The 18,834-nt window shown below is 41.9% G+C and overlaps 1 protein-coding gene across 6 annotated transcripts in view; it reads left to right on the top strand.

The window, feature by feature from the left end:
* Positions 1 to 18,834, top strand: part of rxfp2a (relaxin family peptide receptor 2a) — a gene marked incomplete at its 3' end in the record, with an annotated part of 159,427 nt that overhangs the window by 119,980 nt on the left and 20,613 nt on the right. For 3 of the 6 annotated variants that reach the window (XM_080749834.1, XM_080749836.1, XM_080749835.1), the window contains 5 exons: positions 5,563 to 5,634; positions 7,198 to 7,269; positions 7,791 to 7,862; positions 10,084 to 10,158; positions 13,629 to 13,700. In XM_080749834.1, the coding sequence (XP_080605960.1) occupies positions 5,563 to 5,634; positions 7,198 to 7,269; positions 7,791 to 7,862; positions 10,084 to 10,158; positions 13,629 to 13,700 (363 nt within the window). The remainder of the gene's footprint in view (positions 1 to 5,562; positions 5,635 to 7,197; positions 7,270 to 7,790; positions 7,863 to 10,083; positions 10,159 to 13,628; positions 13,701 to 18,834) is intronic. The other 3 variants (XM_080749838.1, XM_080749839.1, XM_080749837.1) reach the window with 2 other exon arrangements.

An 18,834-nucleotide genomic window follows, 5' to 3' on the forward strand; every position in this document is an offset into this window, starting at 1 on the left:
TAATATAATTTCCATAGCAACCAGAAACATTGGACTATAATAAGCCTACATTTATCCAACACAATAAAGTTTGCACCTTGCAGTTAAGCCTGTCAGTCAGTCCACTGACTCACCGCAGCAGTGAGTCAGTGGACCTCGGCACATGAAAGGCAGAGGCACGGACAAAGAGCTCTAAATGCAATTTTATTCAAAAGACCATGACTGAAACTAAATCAAAATTTGCTGTCAAAGTCAACACTGCGGTGAGGAGACGTGCTTCTGCGTTGTGAACCAGCTGCAGATGCTTTATGATGCCTGGTCAACACCAGGCAGCGTGTCACTGTCAACCTCTCCCTATTTCAACTCTGTAGGTCCTCTGATATGTGCACTCTGACTTCAATTTAATAGAAGTGGTTTGATATAAAAGTTCACGACAAAAAGGAGAATATCAGATAAAAAATGAAACATACAGGTGGAGGAGGACAAGAGCTGCTGCCTGACTTATCACCCCAGGGTGAGCGGAATATAAAGAGTTGCAATCATCAAGCCTAGATGATATTTAAAGCATGAATTGCTGAATTGCTGTCTCAAGGTAAGCCTTTTGTGAAACTGAAAGAGTGGGTGCTCGACAATCAAATAAATTGCTGCTCTAAGTCCTTTCTGGCTCAACAATAAAGTAAAAATAAATTGCTGCTCTAGTCTAGTGTGTAATTCTGGTTGGATCTGCCATTCCGTAACCCTCATTCCGTGACATTATTAAACTTGAAACGTGTCACCATGGCCCTGATGCTCTCACCCAGCTCTTTTCCTCCTCCACCTATGTTCCTTCCGTTTTTGTTCTGATATTCTCCTTTTTGTCATTTACTTTTATATCAAACCACTTTTATTAAATTGAAGTCAGCGTGCAGTCGTGCACATATCAGAGGATATAGGTAAACACAGACTCGGGTTATTGCCTCTTATCTTCCCTCGGGCCAGTCATTCCAGAAGAAGAGAAAGAAAAAGCCTTTCATGTATTCAACTTGTCAAACTTGTCCTTCTTTTGTTTGACTTTAGGGGCCATGGTGGTTCAGTTCTTCTCTCCACCCCACTTATCTATCTCACCCCTTTATGGAAGTCTGTGCAAGGTGGCAATGTGCAGATAGACATATCTAATTTATTAAGAATACCAAAAGAGTACCAAAGTAAAAGTACTCATTATGCAGAATGTCCCATTTCAAGTTTTGAAATGCATGAAATTATTTTGAAAATAGCAGATCTACAAGCTCACAATGCAATGTTGATCGGCTAGTTTCAAATGGCTGAAATGTATATACGGTACTGTAGGGCTGAAGTGGTTAATTTGTGTTTTGTAATAATGATCTAAATCTACTGTAACTAGTAATTCAAAATTTCAAATAATTGTAGTGAAGAATAAAGAGTTGAGCTGTGAGGCAAAGCTCTCTGTCTTCCTACTCTCACCTATGTTCATGAAGTGTGGGTCATGACCGAAAGTATAAGGTCTCGGGTACAAGCGGCCGAAATGAGTTTTCTCAGAAGGGTGGCTGGTATCTCCCTTAGAGATAGGGTGAGAAGTTCAATCACCCAAGAGAGACTTGGAGTAGAGCCGCTGCTCCTTCATTTGGAAAGGAGTCAGCTTAGGTGGTTCGGGCATCTAGTACGGAGGATGCCTCCTGAGTACCTAGGAAGGTTCTCGATGCACGTCCCACTGGGAGGAGACCCTGTGGCAGAACAAAGACCAGATGGATGGATTATATCTCCACACTGGCCTGGGAACACCTACTCCCGGAAGGAGTGGAGGAAGTTGCTCAGGATAGGGAACTCTGGAAGTCCCAGTTGGAACTGTTACCCCCGCGACCTGATTCCGGATAAGCGGTTGAAGATGGATGGATGGATGGATGGAGTAAAAGTACAATACAGTTCTGATACAATTCATCAGTATAGTGCAAATCAGTTGAGCAGTATAGTGCAAATCAGTCTTTTCTCTCTCTCTCTCTCTCTCTCTCTCTCTCTCTCTCTCTCTCTCTCTCTCTCTCTCTCTCTCTCTCTCTCCCTCTCTCTTTTTGTTCAGCAGCCTGACAACTGCTAGATAAAGACTCTTTTTATGGCTCATGATGCTCTGGTATGGCTTGCCAGCCAGGTCAAGTGCACAGCAGTAGTTTGAACAGAGACCACAGATGCACCATTGTCACAGTACTTATCAATAATCTAATAGCAATATGAAAGTGGTTGATGACAAGAAAATGTGGCCACACAACATCCTACCAGTCTGGAAGGAATCTTTGTCCATTCCATTATGTAAAGCTGTAATCCATAATCTATCTACAGTAGGTAACCGCTTTCTGTCCTGCACTCCAGCAGCATTGTTTTTGTTTAGTTTTTACCTCAGCAAAGGTGATCAGCTGTTTAGTAGAACAGGCTTATATAATATCCTGCCATGCTTTATTAGCCTAATATATTATTTGTTTTTCTGAGAGCAATACTTTTTTTCCAATCAAGTTCAACTGATCCATCGAAATGCAAAGCAAGATCGTTATCACATGAACACAATTGTCTATATAAGCCAGCTGACACAAGCAGATGATCAGTTATGGATATAGGTGACAGTGTGTGTCTTTTCCATATAAAATGAGTTTGACACAGAACAAATTATTTGACTGATTGTTTTGCCCTTCTTTTTGCCAGTCCGGCAACAGTCCTCAAACATCTTATGGACAGTGGTTCTCAACCTTTTCAGGCCATGACCCCCCAAAATAATCATATGTGAACTTGGGACCCCCTACCCTTACAAGCACTTGAAATTTGAGTTGAGACATTACATTCAACTTGAATCGATTTGTATTTTGAGGGGTTGTGAGCTTGTAGATCGGCTATTTTCACAATCGTTTCCTCTTTCTTATATTATTTGACAATTTGGCAAATGTTTGACCAGTTTTTTTTATAGTATAGTTTGTTGATTAGCCTACTTTTGATGATGTCTTTTATTTTCTTATTTTTAAGGTATTAAAAAGCAAGTTCACTGTCATCTGTGGACCACCCTCAAAACCAACCTGGGGTCCCGACCCCCAGGTTGAGAAGCACCGCCCTAGGACAGGGGTCTTTCAATGTTTTCAGGCCAAGGACCCCTTAGTTGAGAGAGAGAGATTAAGCAGGGACTCCCACAACCTTTTCATAGATTCCATATAGTTTTATTGTTTGACAGCACGATCATCAGTGTATTTTGGATTCATGTCAATTTGTGTTTTCAGATATTTAACCACTTGAACTGTCAATACTTAATAAACTTCACCTTTCAGTCTGTACTTAGTCTGCTCTTTTTCCCCTCTACACCAAAGCTCTTTGCCGAAAATAGCCGATCTACAAGCTCTTGTAGATCTGCTATTTTGGGCTAAAGTTCTCAGAATATGGACGCTAGGGTTCAAGTGGTTAATATAAAAAAAAGAGAAAAAAAAAGTTTCTATCACACAAAGATTTGGAGGACCCCCTGTAGTAACTCTGAGGACCCCCTGTTGAAGACCCCTGCCCTAGGAGGCCAAATATCAAAGCAATTGTTTTGCAAAAAACTGGGTGTCAGAAAAGACAGCTTTAAACTTTCCACAGTGACAACTGATGAAGTGTTTAAAAAATTGAGCGCCCTACCTCAGCACAAGGCCACTGGCCTTGATAAAATCCCAGCTAGATTTCTCAGAGATTCAGCCGCCACCATTGCTCCAATCATTACCCACATAATTAACCTTTCCATCGAACAGGGTCATGTCCCCCAGGACTTCAAACTAGCAAAAGTAACCCCCCTGCACAAAAAAGGTAGCAAACTAGACCCTGGAAACTACCGCCCCGTTTCCATTCTTAGCTCCATATCCAAAGTCATGGAGAAAATAGTCTACGAACAGATTGCAAGTTATCTCGATGAGAATAATCTGATTTACGAGTTCCAATCTGGATTCAGAAAATCCCATTCCACTGACACATGCCTTCTCTATTTGACTGACCAAATCAAACTCCCAGTAAGCTGTGGTGTTCCTCAAGGTAGCATACTGGGACCTCTGTTGTTCCTAATATACGTGAACGACATGGCATCTGCTTGCGACTGCAACCTGTTCCTGTTCGCGGATGACTCGGCTCTCCTAGTCTCAGGCAAGGACCACTTGCAGGTTGAAAAGACACTTAACTCTGAACTGAGTAAGATCTGCACATGGCTTAACGACAACAAATTATCAAAAACCGAGTCCATCCTCTTTGGATCAAATCATAATCTCAAAAAGGTAGATGACTTCACAATCAAAGTGGGTGACAAGGTCATAACACGAAAAAACGAAATCTCTTACTTAGGATGTATCCTTGAAGCTAATCTTTCCAGCGAAAAGATGACTTCAAAAGTAATAACAAAAATCAACCAACGTACTCGTTTCCTACAGAGGATCGCCCCAATGGTCAACTTCAACACACTGAAGACCATAGCTGGTGCAATAATCCAGCCCCTCTTTGACTACGGAGTCCACGTATGGTATCGTGACGCCCCACAAGCCCTTAAAACTAAACTCCAAACAGCCCAAAATAAACTAATTAGGGTCCTGCTTAACCTTCCCTATCAGACTCACCTCACCGCTACTCACCAGTTAAGAGTAGGGTGGCTCAGAGTAGATGACAGAGTACAGCAACTTGCAATGGGCCTGGTGTACAAGATACACCACACCACTATGATACCCAAGTACCTGTCAAAATACTTTATAAACGTTAAGGATGTCCATAATTACAACACCAGAGGCAGTGCCACAGATCACGTTCAACCCAGAGTCAACTCAAAGAAAGGGTCGAACTCGTTCTTCTGCTACACCACAAAAATGTGGAATGCCTTACCGAAGGCCATAAAGGAGTGTGGATCACTAGCATCCTTTAAAAATGCCCTGAAAAACCACTTACAGGCAGCAGCCGTTCGCAACTGGTAAAAAACCTAGCCCAACCCTACCCTCCCTGCCCCTTCCTTGTATATACTGTACATACTGATTGTTTAGACTTACTGTTACCTGCCCCTTCCTTGTATATATTGTATATACTGTACTTACTGATTGTATAGACCTACTGTTTTCTTTTTTTCTTTACATATCTACTGCATAGTACTGTGTTCTATTTGTCTGTCATTCAATGTTATATGAGATACTTTAATGGTTTCCTGTTGAAATAAGCTTAGTCTTTTCATGGATCTCCTTTTAGTAGACCTTGTACCAGTGAACTGTACCGTCATGAATCTGTACATTTTCCTATGCAAACTTCTAATAAAGCCTTCAATCAAATCAATCAAAGTCATTCCCACATGCATAGATGCTGCAAGTGGTTTGTTACTTCCTTATTTTACAGCTCAAGCATCAAGCAGGTATCCACGTACATGTCAAGGGAACATTCGATGTCTAAAATGTTCCTGACATCTGGAGTATTAGGGGAGCTCTCGACCACATCATTAAACGTGTTGTTACATTGAGGCAAGGCAAGCCAGGCAGTTTGAACAGCTCTGGTTAATATGTAAATGTAACTGTTGTCCAGTGGCACAGAGCAGTTCTTCAACAATCAAATCTGTGCTGCTCTCAGGTTTCTTCAGAACAACAGAGTGGAGCTCATCGGCGGCCAAGCCTTCAGTGGACTCCACAAGCTCAAGAGGTTGTGAGTACCCTGCTTACCTCAGCAGTAGACTGCTCAAAAATCACACATAAAATATACATAGCCTATTTGTCTTGTCCTAACCCGTAACTCTTCAGGAAATGGGGAGGAAAAAAGAGAACCTGTGTTGCATTGCAATGGATCCACCTTTGTTATATTATTATAATACCTTTCATATTTATATTATATATTTATGAAGCAATCATGAACCAAAGATTCGTGAACAGAACTACTGCTTGCTCAGCAGCAGCAGCATTATGATTACATTTTTGTTCATGAAGGTTTGTTCTCGATTGCTTCATTTGTCCCTGTCCAACGCACAGTCTGCATCTGAACGGAATGGATGAGCCAATATTTTCTTTTGCCAGTCCATGAAAACACTCGTCCTCAGACTTTGGCTCGAAGCGTCAATGTAAAGATGAATACCGTTTAAGCTGGATCCAGTGCGCTGACTTTCTTTCTTTGCTCAATATTTATAAAACCCGCAGACAGACTTACAACATAAAAAGTAGTTTTTTGGAGATACAAGCTTTCTGCCCAACAGCAGGATGTATTATTTGTTGTGGTTTTGAACAGTTAGTCAGACTGTCTGTCATTCACCACTTGTAACCCTATCTTCCCTATTCTGGGCATATCATTGCGACCAAAGGTCGCATTATTTGCGACCAAAGGTCGCATTATACCCTGAGAAATCTCGTAGCTTGTCTGACTGTAAGTATTGTCTGACTTTCAGTACAGGAAGTGATGTCTGTGAGTCACAGTGATGTGGTATAGAATGACTCATATATGGGCATAAAAAGGATGTCATGTGACATCACTTCCTGTACAGTCAGACAAGCTACGAGATTTCTCGGGGTATAAAAGTCCATATATGTATGGTCAGTCCCAGAAAAAGAAAAAGAAAACTTTTATGCCCATACATGGAGATTTCTGATGTCATAAACCAAGGCCCTAACTCACCAAGGCCCTGCTTGGCATTACTTACGTACGTTTTATGCCCATATATGGAGATTCCTATATTGTCATTATTAAGGACATTATTAAGGATATTATGTTATCAATATTAAGGACATATATGGGAATGCCCATATTTGGTAATGTCCATGGGCATGTTTTGACATAACATAACTATCATGAAGGGGTCTCCATATATGAGTAACTGGTCCCATATACATCACTGGCCAGATGGCCCTTTAGGGCGAGGTTGCATGTCACCCTGAGGTCGCAAGTCACCCTGAGGTGTCTTACTAGTAATAGGTGAACATATAAGTTGTGCTTATCATTGCTGTTGAGCAGAAACCTCTCCATATTCAAATTTTTATTTTTTTTGTTCTTTTTTTTTCTTCCGTAAATTAATAGTACCCTATTTGATCAACAGCATCACACAAAAGCATCAAAACTGGCAGATGCACAAGCTCCAAGCGCAGCACGTTTTGCGCTTGTAGATCTGCTACTTTTGCTACTTTTGAATTTGAATCCTGAAAAGTTGTGGACATATGAGCTTTCTTCCCGACAGAGACGATTTACAATGTTGTCAATATGATGTCATGTTGATGTGTCTCCCAGGCATCTGAGTGATAACCTGATAACCCATCTGAGTCCAGGTGTGTTCAGAGACCTCCATCAGTTGCAGTGGCTGTAAGTAGAAAAGATGCCAGACCGACCGCTGTCTCCAAACGTACTGTAAGCTCGCAGCCCCATGTTTTGTCGCGGACCCATGGTTATGGCTAGCGAGTAACTTCCCTAAAATAAGACCATTACTGCATCAAAAGCAATCAACAAACTTTACTCTAAAAAATGGTCAAACATTTGCCAAATCAAATCAATGCCTCATTGATTTGAACCGAGTCAAACAAAGATTTCTCAAGTCCTCCAATTCCATGTGCTTGGGTCACCCGTTCAAATTATGATTATTTTGGCAGGTCCCCAGTTCAAATATGATTATTTTGGCAGGTCCCCATTTCAAATTACAGCTCAGGGTCCACTGAGTTAGAAAATGTTTACCACACTAAAAACTCCAAAATAATAATTATTTTTGCTCCGAGGAAGGTTGGTGCAAAGACACGTTAGCCAATAAAGAATAAATAACTAAGCCTTTGTGCACTTCTTGCACCCTGTAATGAGTTTGTGTTTGGTTGCTTTTTTGTTGGTTTTGTCAGGATGTTGGACAACAACCCTCTAACAAGACTGTCTCACAACACCTTCCGTGGACTCCGGTCTCTCACGTACCTGTGAGTGTGGTGCCTTCTTTTGGCATTTCTAAAGTACTTCTGTGTTAACTCATTGCCTGCCACGTGACAAGTTTGACGAGTTTTGGCGCTGGATGGCGCTGTTCGCTAGCCAATGGGTCACCACTTATTTTCCGAATCCACTGGACATCACCTGATATGTCGATCTACAAGCTCAGAATGCATCACAGCGCAACGCATTGTGAGCGTGTATATCGCCTATTTTCACGGAATGTTTGCATATTATAACATGCCCACAACGGTTCATGTGGTTAAAAGGACTAACGATTCCATCCTGAAAAAAATATGACCACAGATAATTTTTTGGTCAAAACTCAAAAAGTATTTCTGCCTAATAGACCCCATGGACATTTGGGATCAATATAAGTAGGAAAATTAGCCTAAATGTTATTTAGTGTGGACTTAACTAAAGTATATTTCCTCTTTTTCTCAAAAGCGCATATTTCTCTGCCAATTTTTTGATATTTCATATCACAAAGCCAGATGATAAATTATTCTCGAAGAGGCTAATGTGCCCCAGGAAAGGGAAGTCTGAGGTAATCCGCTGGAGCTGTAACCTCTGTGACCCGCGTATGGATAAGCGGATAGAGGTGGATGGATGGAGCATCCCAAAAAGATATATTGTTTCTGCTGGACAGAAACACATTACCTCCACGTTTTGTTTTTTGCCCTACTTTTCATTCTACAGCGTTACATAAACGTATCAGAAGTTGCACGTCTGAAAGCTGAGCTTGTAGATCTGCTACTTTTGCCAATTTTAAATTTGAATTCCTGATAAGTAACAGTTTTGGACAGATGAGGTTTGCCTACAGTATATATACTATAGGCCTATGCAATTAAAAGGTAACCACTTGAACCCTAGCTCTGGTCCATAGCGTTAGAAGGAGTTCTCCTTAACGATATGGTACCGATGGTTCCTTGTGCCGCAGGGAAGGCTGCGCACCCTCTCGTCTTTAGTAAGAAATATATATACCGGTATATAAAAATAAAGACTGCTTTAGGGAGTTGACAGCCTACTTTCCTTAGTGGGAACACTATGAGCACCCCACCTCTGACCTCTTGTCTAAAGTACACGTTTGGCCAGAAACTAAAATATTTCACTGAAGGCAAAATCTGGTCAATGGAATTGTTCTATTGACAAGATATGTAGAGGGCCCAGTTTTTTTGGGTTTTTTTTGGGGTTTTTTTACTTCCGGTGAAATATTTTCTTTTCTGGCCAAAACGTGTATTTTAGACGTAAGGTTGGGTTTTAGACGTGAGTACTGTAGCTGAAGTGTATTTTAAATTTTTACTAGGCCTACAGAGCTGAGCAGCCTGGGCTACCACGGCTGTGAGTGCAAGGGCTCATCGGTGACATAATAATAATCACTTAATAATAATAACTTTATTTACATTTATATAGCACATTTCTAGACATGAGCCACAAAGTGCTGCACAAACATGAGACAAGGTAATAAAAAAGAGATATAAGAAGATCTATCATAATTACAACAAGAAATAACCATGCATACAAGCAAAGGAAATAAAATAGCATAAGCAAAAGGCAAAAAAAGAACAAAAGGTAATTTACAGGAATGCTTTCTGAACCTTGAACCCCAGAATCCATATTCTGGGGGGAACATTAGCCAAAATTACCGTACTGCAAGCTCACAACACCTCTTATTGTGCGCAACTCAGGTCAGTTTTTACTAAGAATCAGAGGGTTAAAGTTGTTAACCTTACTTATGTTATTCTCCTATTCTATTACATCCAGTATCATCACTATTAGTATTATCTTGTGGTTCACTGTGGTGTTGTTGTTGTTGTTGTTGTTATAGCACAGTCTTTGCGGAACACAGCACCAACATTTCACTGCCTGTCTGCCTGCCTGCCTGTGTGGCTGCATGAGTGAGTGACACATAAAACCCTCTTGGCATCTCTCCAATCTTTTGAAATGCATTCCTTTTGTAGAAAAGGTGGAGAGACATTCTTGTTCGGTGCTCTGTAGTGACAGCGGTGCCGTCTCGGGCGCAAACAAGCCTCGCTCCACAAGCGATGCAAACACGTCTGGCTCTGCTTGCCAACATCCTGTGTGTGTGTGTGTGTGTGTGTGTGTGTGTGTGTGTGTGTGTGTGTGTGTGTGTGTGTGTGTGTGTGTGTGTGTGTGTGTGTGTGTGTGTGTGTGTGTGTGTGTGTGTGTGTGTGTGTGTGTGTTTCTCTGCAGGTCCATGGTGAACACCTCTCTGCAGCAGCTGTCTCATCCCAGCTTCTGTCAACACATGCCCTCTCTGGTCTGGCTGTGAGTCCACTGAGTGTGTTACATTTACATACTGTTTGTATGTTTGAGTGTATTTCAGAGAATCTCTTTGGGTGGTGGACCAGGTTTTTTTTGTATATATCGGTGCTGTCGGGCAGAAACCTTTTATCTCCATATTTTAACTTTTTGTGTTTTTGTGTTGTTCTTAATTTCTTTCCGTAGATGCCCTGCTTGATCATACTACAGCGTCGCACAAAAGTAGCAGATCCACAACGCGTTTCGATTCTACTTTTGAATTTGAGTCCTGAAAAGTAACAGTTTTGGACATATGAGGTTTCTACCCGACATGTTTGACAAAGACTAAACTAAGGACATTTTCTCTAGTTCATCACAAAAACATTGCCGTTTTGGCCTTGGGCATTTCATATTTCCACCCGACAGCAACGAGAGTGGAGCAGCTCACTCGCTGTGTCTACGCATGACCAACCATGATAGAGGCTTCAATTAGTTCATTCTCCTGCTCTGCTGATTATTGTCCAAGAGAAGTTGAGTACGCATTTCCAGTTCAGTCCCAGGCCACTGTGGGCTAGCTGCAATATTCCACAGCAAGTGGCCTTAGGGTCGATTCATACTTTAATAAGGAGACAAGTTTATTTCAGTTCGGCTGTCCAGACCACGATATGACGTCATTCAGTGGTTCGGGGGGCATCACCCGACTTAAAGTCGGCTCCTCTGTGCTGCCGAAATGTTGTGACCTCCCGACTTAATTTCGGGGCTCAGCTGTGTCTTCTCATTCATTCAGCCCAGCTTCGAGTTCATATTTTCGGCAGTGAAGTCAAGGAAACAGCGGTCGTTTGGAAGGGACACAACAAACTACTTCCAAATGCTTGTGGCCGAGAAATGGGCATTGTATAGCGGATACACTGTCAGCTGAATGTTGTGCTTGCGGGGGAGTGTTGATGCAGGGGTCGACTATAGCTGCTCCTCCCTCTATCTCTCACACACACACACACACACTCTCTCTCTCTCTTGCCTTGGTATTTGTATGGTCTTTGTATGTAACCACGCTGTTGTTGTCATCTTGAATAAAATCCACGCAGCCGTGATTAGCAATCGCTCGTGGCATGTTTTCAACCCCAAAAGCGCAGACCAGTGGCAGTGGGTTAATGATGACTCGTTTAGTTCCTCGGATATGCACATTTTTCACTTCATAAACTCAGCTGAAATTAACGGCAGCTGTGAACTTTTCTTTCTCTGGTGTAGAGTGTGTGTGTGTGTGTGTGTGTGTGTGTGTGTGTGTGTGTGTGTGTGTGCGTGTGCGTGAGAAAGAGAGACATGTATCCGCCCCTCAAAGCTCATTTATCGGCCACAAACGTTTTCATTACAAGGACCTCAAATATTTACAAGCAACTTCAGCGCTAACCGCTAAGAGAGTATTTGACTCCCGCCCTCCCGAACAGAAATAAACTCGGTTCCTTATTAGAGTGTGGCTCAACCCTTACACCGTCACAGACTGTCAGCTGTCACAAGTTTAAAGAACCGCAGGACATGTTTCTGAACTGTGCGTTCAAGAGCATACCTATTCTGGGAAGAATGTTTGTGAGAATAGCACACCTACGCGCTCACAATGCAATATGTCACACAACATGATGAGTTGTAAGCTTTTACATCTGCTGTTTTTGGCACGGCGGACTGCTTTGGAGGGAAATACTGGCAGACGTCACAGAGAATAGAACATCAAAAGGACAACCACACTGAGCCTCTTCAAGTATTTATGTCACAGCAGCAGTCACAGAGAAGACATTGAAAGAATTGCCGTGACGCTGAGTCGCTGACAAAGGCCTACTGGCCAAAACACGTCCGTTGTCTGCCCAGTGCTGTGTCTGCATGCTGCGGTGGCGGATTAAGCACTTGAAGAGACCATTGAACTTGTGAATGTGAGTGTGGTTGTTCTTTTGATATCCTATATCGCTCGGGTATCTCTGCGCCGACAGAGGTCAAAGACAGTTCATCCGTTATACTGTAGTTGAACAGGCCCGTGCCCTTTGAAGAGACAGAGAATTGAGCCATGGGGATCCCCCATCAACTAAGATGCGTATTAAGTGGTCTCGCCTGGCCAGCTATTCAATATCCTCTCTGCTCCAAATCGAGTTCATCTTTGAAGAACTTCTATTGTCTCTCACTTGCAGGAGTGTGGCTATAAGGTCTTTGCACACAGGGTCCGTTCTTCCGCGTGGAAAAACTGGACAATGTTATCAGAATTTTGACAAATTCGGACCCAGTGTGCATGAGGTCATAGAGACACAATGTGTTAATTTATTGTCAGATCTTTCCGGGCAGAAAATCAGACCCTGTGTGCAAAGGCCTTTATCTGTGTCCGAGTGGTGTCAGGCCCAGTGTACATCTGTCTTATTACGACCGGCTGTGACCCAAAACCAGACCGAGCAATTTATACCCATCATCAAAATTGGAAGAGAAATGTTTTAAAACACTACAGCATGTGTGCGTTGCACAATATAAACATGACTGCTATCACATTTCACTTCAACTTTCTCCATGCTTTCTTTCTTAGAAAAAAAGGTTATAGGGATGTTTCACTTTCAAACACGTTTAGGGTCGTTTTAACGTCTCTCACATACAGGTATTCTGGGGGGTGCAACAGGGTTCGCCAAAACACAAGTATATCGGCATTGCATTTGTTAAAAAATAAAATTACAATTAAATAGAACCTTTTACTTGTAACAGAGTACTTCTACATTGCAGTATTGATACTTGTACTTAACTGTTCCAGACAGTGTCTGGAACAGTTAAGGACCTGAGAGACCTAGCAGGCACATACCTAAAAACATTTGCAGATAAGTATGCTCTTACATTTCCATTTAGAGTGTAGTAGAGAAAACTATAAAGGGACCATGAAATCAATTCTGAAACCAACAGGAAACCAGTGGAGGGACACTGCAGTGGGCGCTCTCTGTCTTCTGGTCTAATAGCTTCTGTTCCATTCAGGTCGAATGAGGTCAGAGTGCTGCTAGTGTGCGCGTTAGCTCAACGGAAAGGTTCTGCTACATTAAAGGGAAATTGAGCTTCAGTTAGTATCGTTGTGTAACACCTGTGTTCACCCTATATGTCAATATGACAGTTATTGGCAGTGTTTCCAGATGGGAGCCCAGGTTTATGTCGGTTGGTTGGCTGGAGCCAGTCAGTGAGGTCCAGGGTGCTCAACCTCTAAGCTTAGAGGGAAGTTGCTCAGTCAAATTTGTAATTGAGTTAAAGATCAGAGTACTTGCTTTTAGAAATACTTAAAAAGTAAAGTTTGTGCATTTGTGGAATGGAATTTTGCACATCTGCTATTTCCGAACATTGTTTTATACAGTATCAAACGTGTTTGAAAAGAGTTGAATCATTTTGAATAATAGTTGTACTTCTTGAGAAATGTACTCTCTCTCCCTCTCTCTCTCTCTCTCTCTCTCTCTCTCTCTCTCTCTCTCTCTCTCTCTCTCTCTCTCTCTCAGTGATGTTGTTGGGAACCAGATTCAGATGCTCAACTATTCCTTGCTGAAGAACTGCAGTAAACTTGAAGTTCTGTAAGTATTACATGATGAACAATTATTGTTGGCAAGTTTCAACACAAGCACACACACATACACACGTACAGGTACATACACACAACCACACACTCCTGCGTTTAGCAGATTGTCTAGTTTTGTGCAGGAATCCAAAGCGTCAACATTCTTTTTAACCACAGTTTGACATAAATGAAGACAGAGCTCAAATACGATATGTTTCTGTTACCACCACATTCAGACCACTCTGGTGCGTTATTTCAATAAACTGTTGTCGCAATCAATCAATCAAGCACATTTGATTGATTGGATAATTTATTAGTCAGAAATGTTAATATGGTACCGTAAGACATTAAGGCTAATTTAAAAAGTCCCACATGGAGAACCCCTGTAAATAACCTTCTCATCCGCGGCACCCCTAAATTCCACTGTTATTTTTTTTTATCTTACATCCTATTGGAGAAATATCCGTTTCCATCAGAACTGACTGAAAATAACGTTATATTTGACGTTTAACCGCTTGAATCTCAGCATGCCTATTCTGGGGGGAAGGTTCACCAAAAATAGCCGATCTACAAGCTCACAACGCGTCACTCTATTTTTGGTGAAGATAGTTGTCGTAGATTGAAAAATAACTCGTCAAGTACAGTGCAAATCAGGTCTGTTTTACTAAGCATAGTGAAGTGATATTGATGTAGTGATACTGATATTGATGAATTATCAAATTATTTCGCGGCACCCTGGGACTGGCATCACGGCACCCCAGGGTGCCCCGTCACCCACTTTGAAAACCAATGGTCTAGTAGTGTTGTGGCTGTGGGTGTCACTCACTTTGGAGAAGTAGTTTGCCAGGATATTGAGGGCACTTCCCCTTTGACTAGTTAATAAATACCAATCCCATTGTTATTTGCTTTACCCTGCATGTCTTCTACCCTGAGGCATCTCAAACTAGCAAAGTTTGCGTAATAGCCCAAACGTCTGTCATTGAGGCATATGGAGCAATAAAAGAAAAAAGAAAAAAAGGTATTTCCTTTCATTGCGTGAGCGCAACCCTCTTATCTGCTTCTTGATTTGCAAAACCAAACAGACAGCCACGGGCTGGTGTCTGAGCTCAGATAGGATATCATCACTGCCCGGAAGAAACCTTGTATGTCCATATTTAAACTTTTTATGTTTCCATAAATTAACGTACAACAGTTTCAAGATAAAATTAGCTAAAATATTAAACCGATCAACCAGCTCACAGCCAAGACGCTTCTTCTACTGGGCAGATGCCATTGACGTGCATGCCAGCCAAAAACCAGAAGTTCGGTAGCCAGCTGGACCAACTTGCGAACAAATTATTTCTGAACGATTGTGTCGTCCTTTGTCAGTTGTCGGGGGGGTGAACGTGAAAGTTGTACCTTAGTGTATCTAATGTAATTTTCCTGAATAAGTAACAATTTTGTACAGCTTTCAAGCTGACAGCGAGGATATGCAGGCGGGTGTGTGGTCACAGATAGGTGGATTTACAGGCAAACAAACTTTCAAACAAACAAACAGACTGGCCAAACTCACTGGTATCAGGGTGTGAAAGTGGAATTAGTGAGTGACAAACTGAACGGCACAACCATCCGGCTGAGTACTGGCTGATAGCGCAGGGTGTTTGTTTGTTGCTGGAGGTTTAATTGATTAACTAGAAGTGCTGATTGCTGAATCAGCACACCTATGGGGAGGGGGAGAGAGAGAGAGATAGGATAAGAACTATATTGTTATAAATTGTGCAATCTTCACTGCACAATGAAATTATTACTATGCACACTTAAAAATGATCATCATATCACAACTAAAAGGATCTGATAGAGAGACGGACAGACATTAAGAGAGAAAGAGGGGGGGGGGGGGGGCACAGGGAGAAGACAGGACACGTAGACGGGAAGTGCACCAAAACACACACAGTCAAAGGGTTGGACAAAAAAAACGAAACAAAAACACTCACACCAGGCCGAAAGGCGTCCCAGAACCTGGGTCATGACTCATGACAGCTGTTCAGGGACAAAGTTGAGGCGACCTGGTGTTGTCTTTGCAAACCAGCATACAAAGCAGTTGTAGGGCTCCCAAGGCAAAGGGGGCCCCCTACTGGCAGAAAGTGATTTCTTCTTTTTCTTTTTCTTTCTTTTTGACAATGGCCAGGTACATTGCGTCTTCTTTTTAATAACTGGGGTGGGGAGTAAGCTCTTTGGTGTGCAGAACTGTATTTTAACATTGTAAACCTTAAACCAATCACTGCGATTGATACATAATAAAATAAGGTAATGTTCAGCGATAGGCCTATTATAATACAAAATGCATGAGCTCACAGCGCATGTTGCCGGATTTGTAAGATCCCGCACCTAATTCTTAAAGGTGTATTCAGTGATAATGAAAGTGGCCGGGGGTCATCTTGTCCCTTACTGGCCTTACAGCGTGGAAATGTTTAGTTTTTTTATAGGTTTTTTACACCATTATACTCGTTTTGATCATTAGACCCAATCACTGAATATCGGTAGGCCTACGTCTCCAGCTTCAGGATATGTATGATACTGATTTACTACGAGACTGTGGCATTTTATGAGTTCAGTAGTTTACAATCTAGGCATTTAGCAGACGTTCTTAATTCAGAGCGACTGCATGTGGTTCTCAAAACCTTTATTTTGACCATCATAACAAAATATCATAACATAACTATGGCCACACTCTGATTGGTCGAGGACTGGCTGGCCACCTCTGAAAACAGAATCTAGCTATGCTCGTAACACGGGCAATGGTGGAAGTCCTTATATGGTCAGCACACATTCTAGTGAGGAGAATGAATGAATGAAAATGTACCAATTATATTTTTATTTGAATGAAATACAATCACTGAATATACCTTTAAATTGTTTATGTAATTCAAAATCTGACTGTTAATTCCTTATGCTTTTATCAGCAATCAATCAAAGGTTACAATTTTAATTTTGAAGCGTTGGCTTTTCAACGACAGTCAATTCCGGTCCTTTCAAGAGAGAGAGTGAGGGAGAGACAGACAGAGAGAGAGTGAAAGGCAGACAGAATGATAACCAACTGATTAACCACCAGGTTTTATTGCTATTGCCCATTGAAAAAGAAGTCCTTAATCGAACTCCTTCATATGCAATTAAAAGGCTTTAATGGGAAATCACAACGTTTCTGTTTGATATTCAATCAGGCTATCTTTACACATACAGTATGACGTACAGATGGCTTGATGAAGTTCTACCAGACCCAAACTTTGTGATTTCCCAGTATGTATGTCATGTTGTACTTGATGTAAAAAAAATAAAACTTTAGAAGTGATATTGGTCAATTCCAAATATAATCTAGTATACCGAGCCACCCCTGGACTGGCATTACGGCACCCACTTTGAGAAACTCTGCTTTAGGCAGCGATCTCATCCAGAGCCACTTACACACACAAGATCAAAGTGAGCCGTGTAAAACTTGCCTGGGGTTACCAGCCTCTATCACACACTTCGTTTTGGGAAGAGAGTCTGAGATTTCAGGAAGAGCTTTCATTTCTGGGGGGCGGGCTAAAGCCTAGTGACGCGAGCCCCAAACCACGTGACCCAAGCATACAACCCTGATTGGCCAACCCTTGAAGCTGGTTGAGGAAATAGAATCTCAATGGATCGGTTCCAGACCGTACTACAACACCACTACCGCCAGGGGGTGTTGTTGTGTTCGGTCTGGTTTATTAACCAGGCAATTGTAAAACATTTACCCCAGTCACACAAGCACAGGGCAAAGAGAGTCATCTTGATGCAGTGCCTCAAAGAAACAACTCTATCAGATAAGCATCTATATTTTAACACTGTGGCTCCCTGGAGCGATTCAAAGGCAGAGTTTGTGAGAGGCAACGGGTATTTATTTGCTATTTGCTTCACCGCTATGCTTCTGACACATCGCCTGAAGTCTTAAGCACGGGCAGATGGTTTTAACTGGCATCAAGGGGCTAAATAGATGGATAGATTATCCCTGCCGCCAGGAGATTTTAATTTGATCTCTGCACTGCATCCTGCTCAGGCTTTGAGCCAGGCTTGTCTGTGTTGATTTTCGGAAAAATAACTTGTGTCAGAATGAGCTCTTTAACAGGATGAAAGCGCTCCAGGCAATTCTTTCTTTCATATTTTTCTGACATTTTTCTTTTATTTCTTTTATTGTCTTGTCCTTTCCTCTGTCTGTCTGTCCGTCCGTCATCAGTCAGTCAGTTTCATTAAGGGTGTAATTGTGGCATAATCCTTTCTACATTTATCGAATTGTGTGTTGTGAAAGAGCATAATATGGGTCTTGAACCCACATGCCACAGGGGGCTCTCTTGGTTGTTCACGATCGGTACCAAACTCTTCATATGAAAACACTGGTGTCCTGTTGGCCTATAAGAACCAGCAGGCAGCCATAGCTGAATGTAGAGAGGAAACAGAATCAGACTTGATTCCCGGGCCCCGGGTATGTGTGGAGATGTGCATGAGCAACCCCTACGGTTATCTGCCAGGCAGACTGGTGGACTTGTTGAGCTTTCCTGCTAATGTTACTTCAGATGGCTCTTGGATGGTTCAGTGCACAAGACACTGGTTTGTGATTCTTGTCATTCAAAGACACATTTCCTCAAAGATCTGGCGGACAGACAGATGGCCACACTAGGCCCCACAAAACTGTGAAAAGTGATGACTCCTCACTAAACCACAGTTTTGTCAGTTTTGTTGGGTCCATTTTTAGCCCAAGGAATGTTTTTCGTGCAAAACAAATGCTTGAATGGGAAATTGAGTGGTAAAGTGAGTAGCAAAGTGAGTTTAACGTTGTTTAATGTTGTTTAATGCAATCAGATAGGACTTCTGTTTGGATGTATGAGCTGTCAAGGCTAGAAAGTAGTTTTTTGCCACTCAGTAGGCGTTGATGCATAACTTCTGGGTATGATGATGTATGTATTCAGAATCATAAAATAAATAGATTTTTTGTGGGGGTATTTTTTCCTGTATAGTAAACGAATTGGTAGGTGCAAGAAATCATTAAAAAATAATGGGACATTAGTTGACCACTGAAACAAGAAGAAATCATAACCAGGCAGTTTGTACTCGGTCATCCAATAGAGAGTAGGCCTACTCGAGCACGCACTGCCCAT

The sequence above is a fragment of the Nannobrachium achirus genome (genome assembly GCF_963921795.1).
Source record: "Nannobrachium achirus genome assembly, chromosome: 19".
Taxonomy (NCBI): Eukaryota; Metazoa; Chordata; class Actinopteri; order Myctophiformes; family Myctophidae; genus Nannobrachium; species Nannobrachium achirus.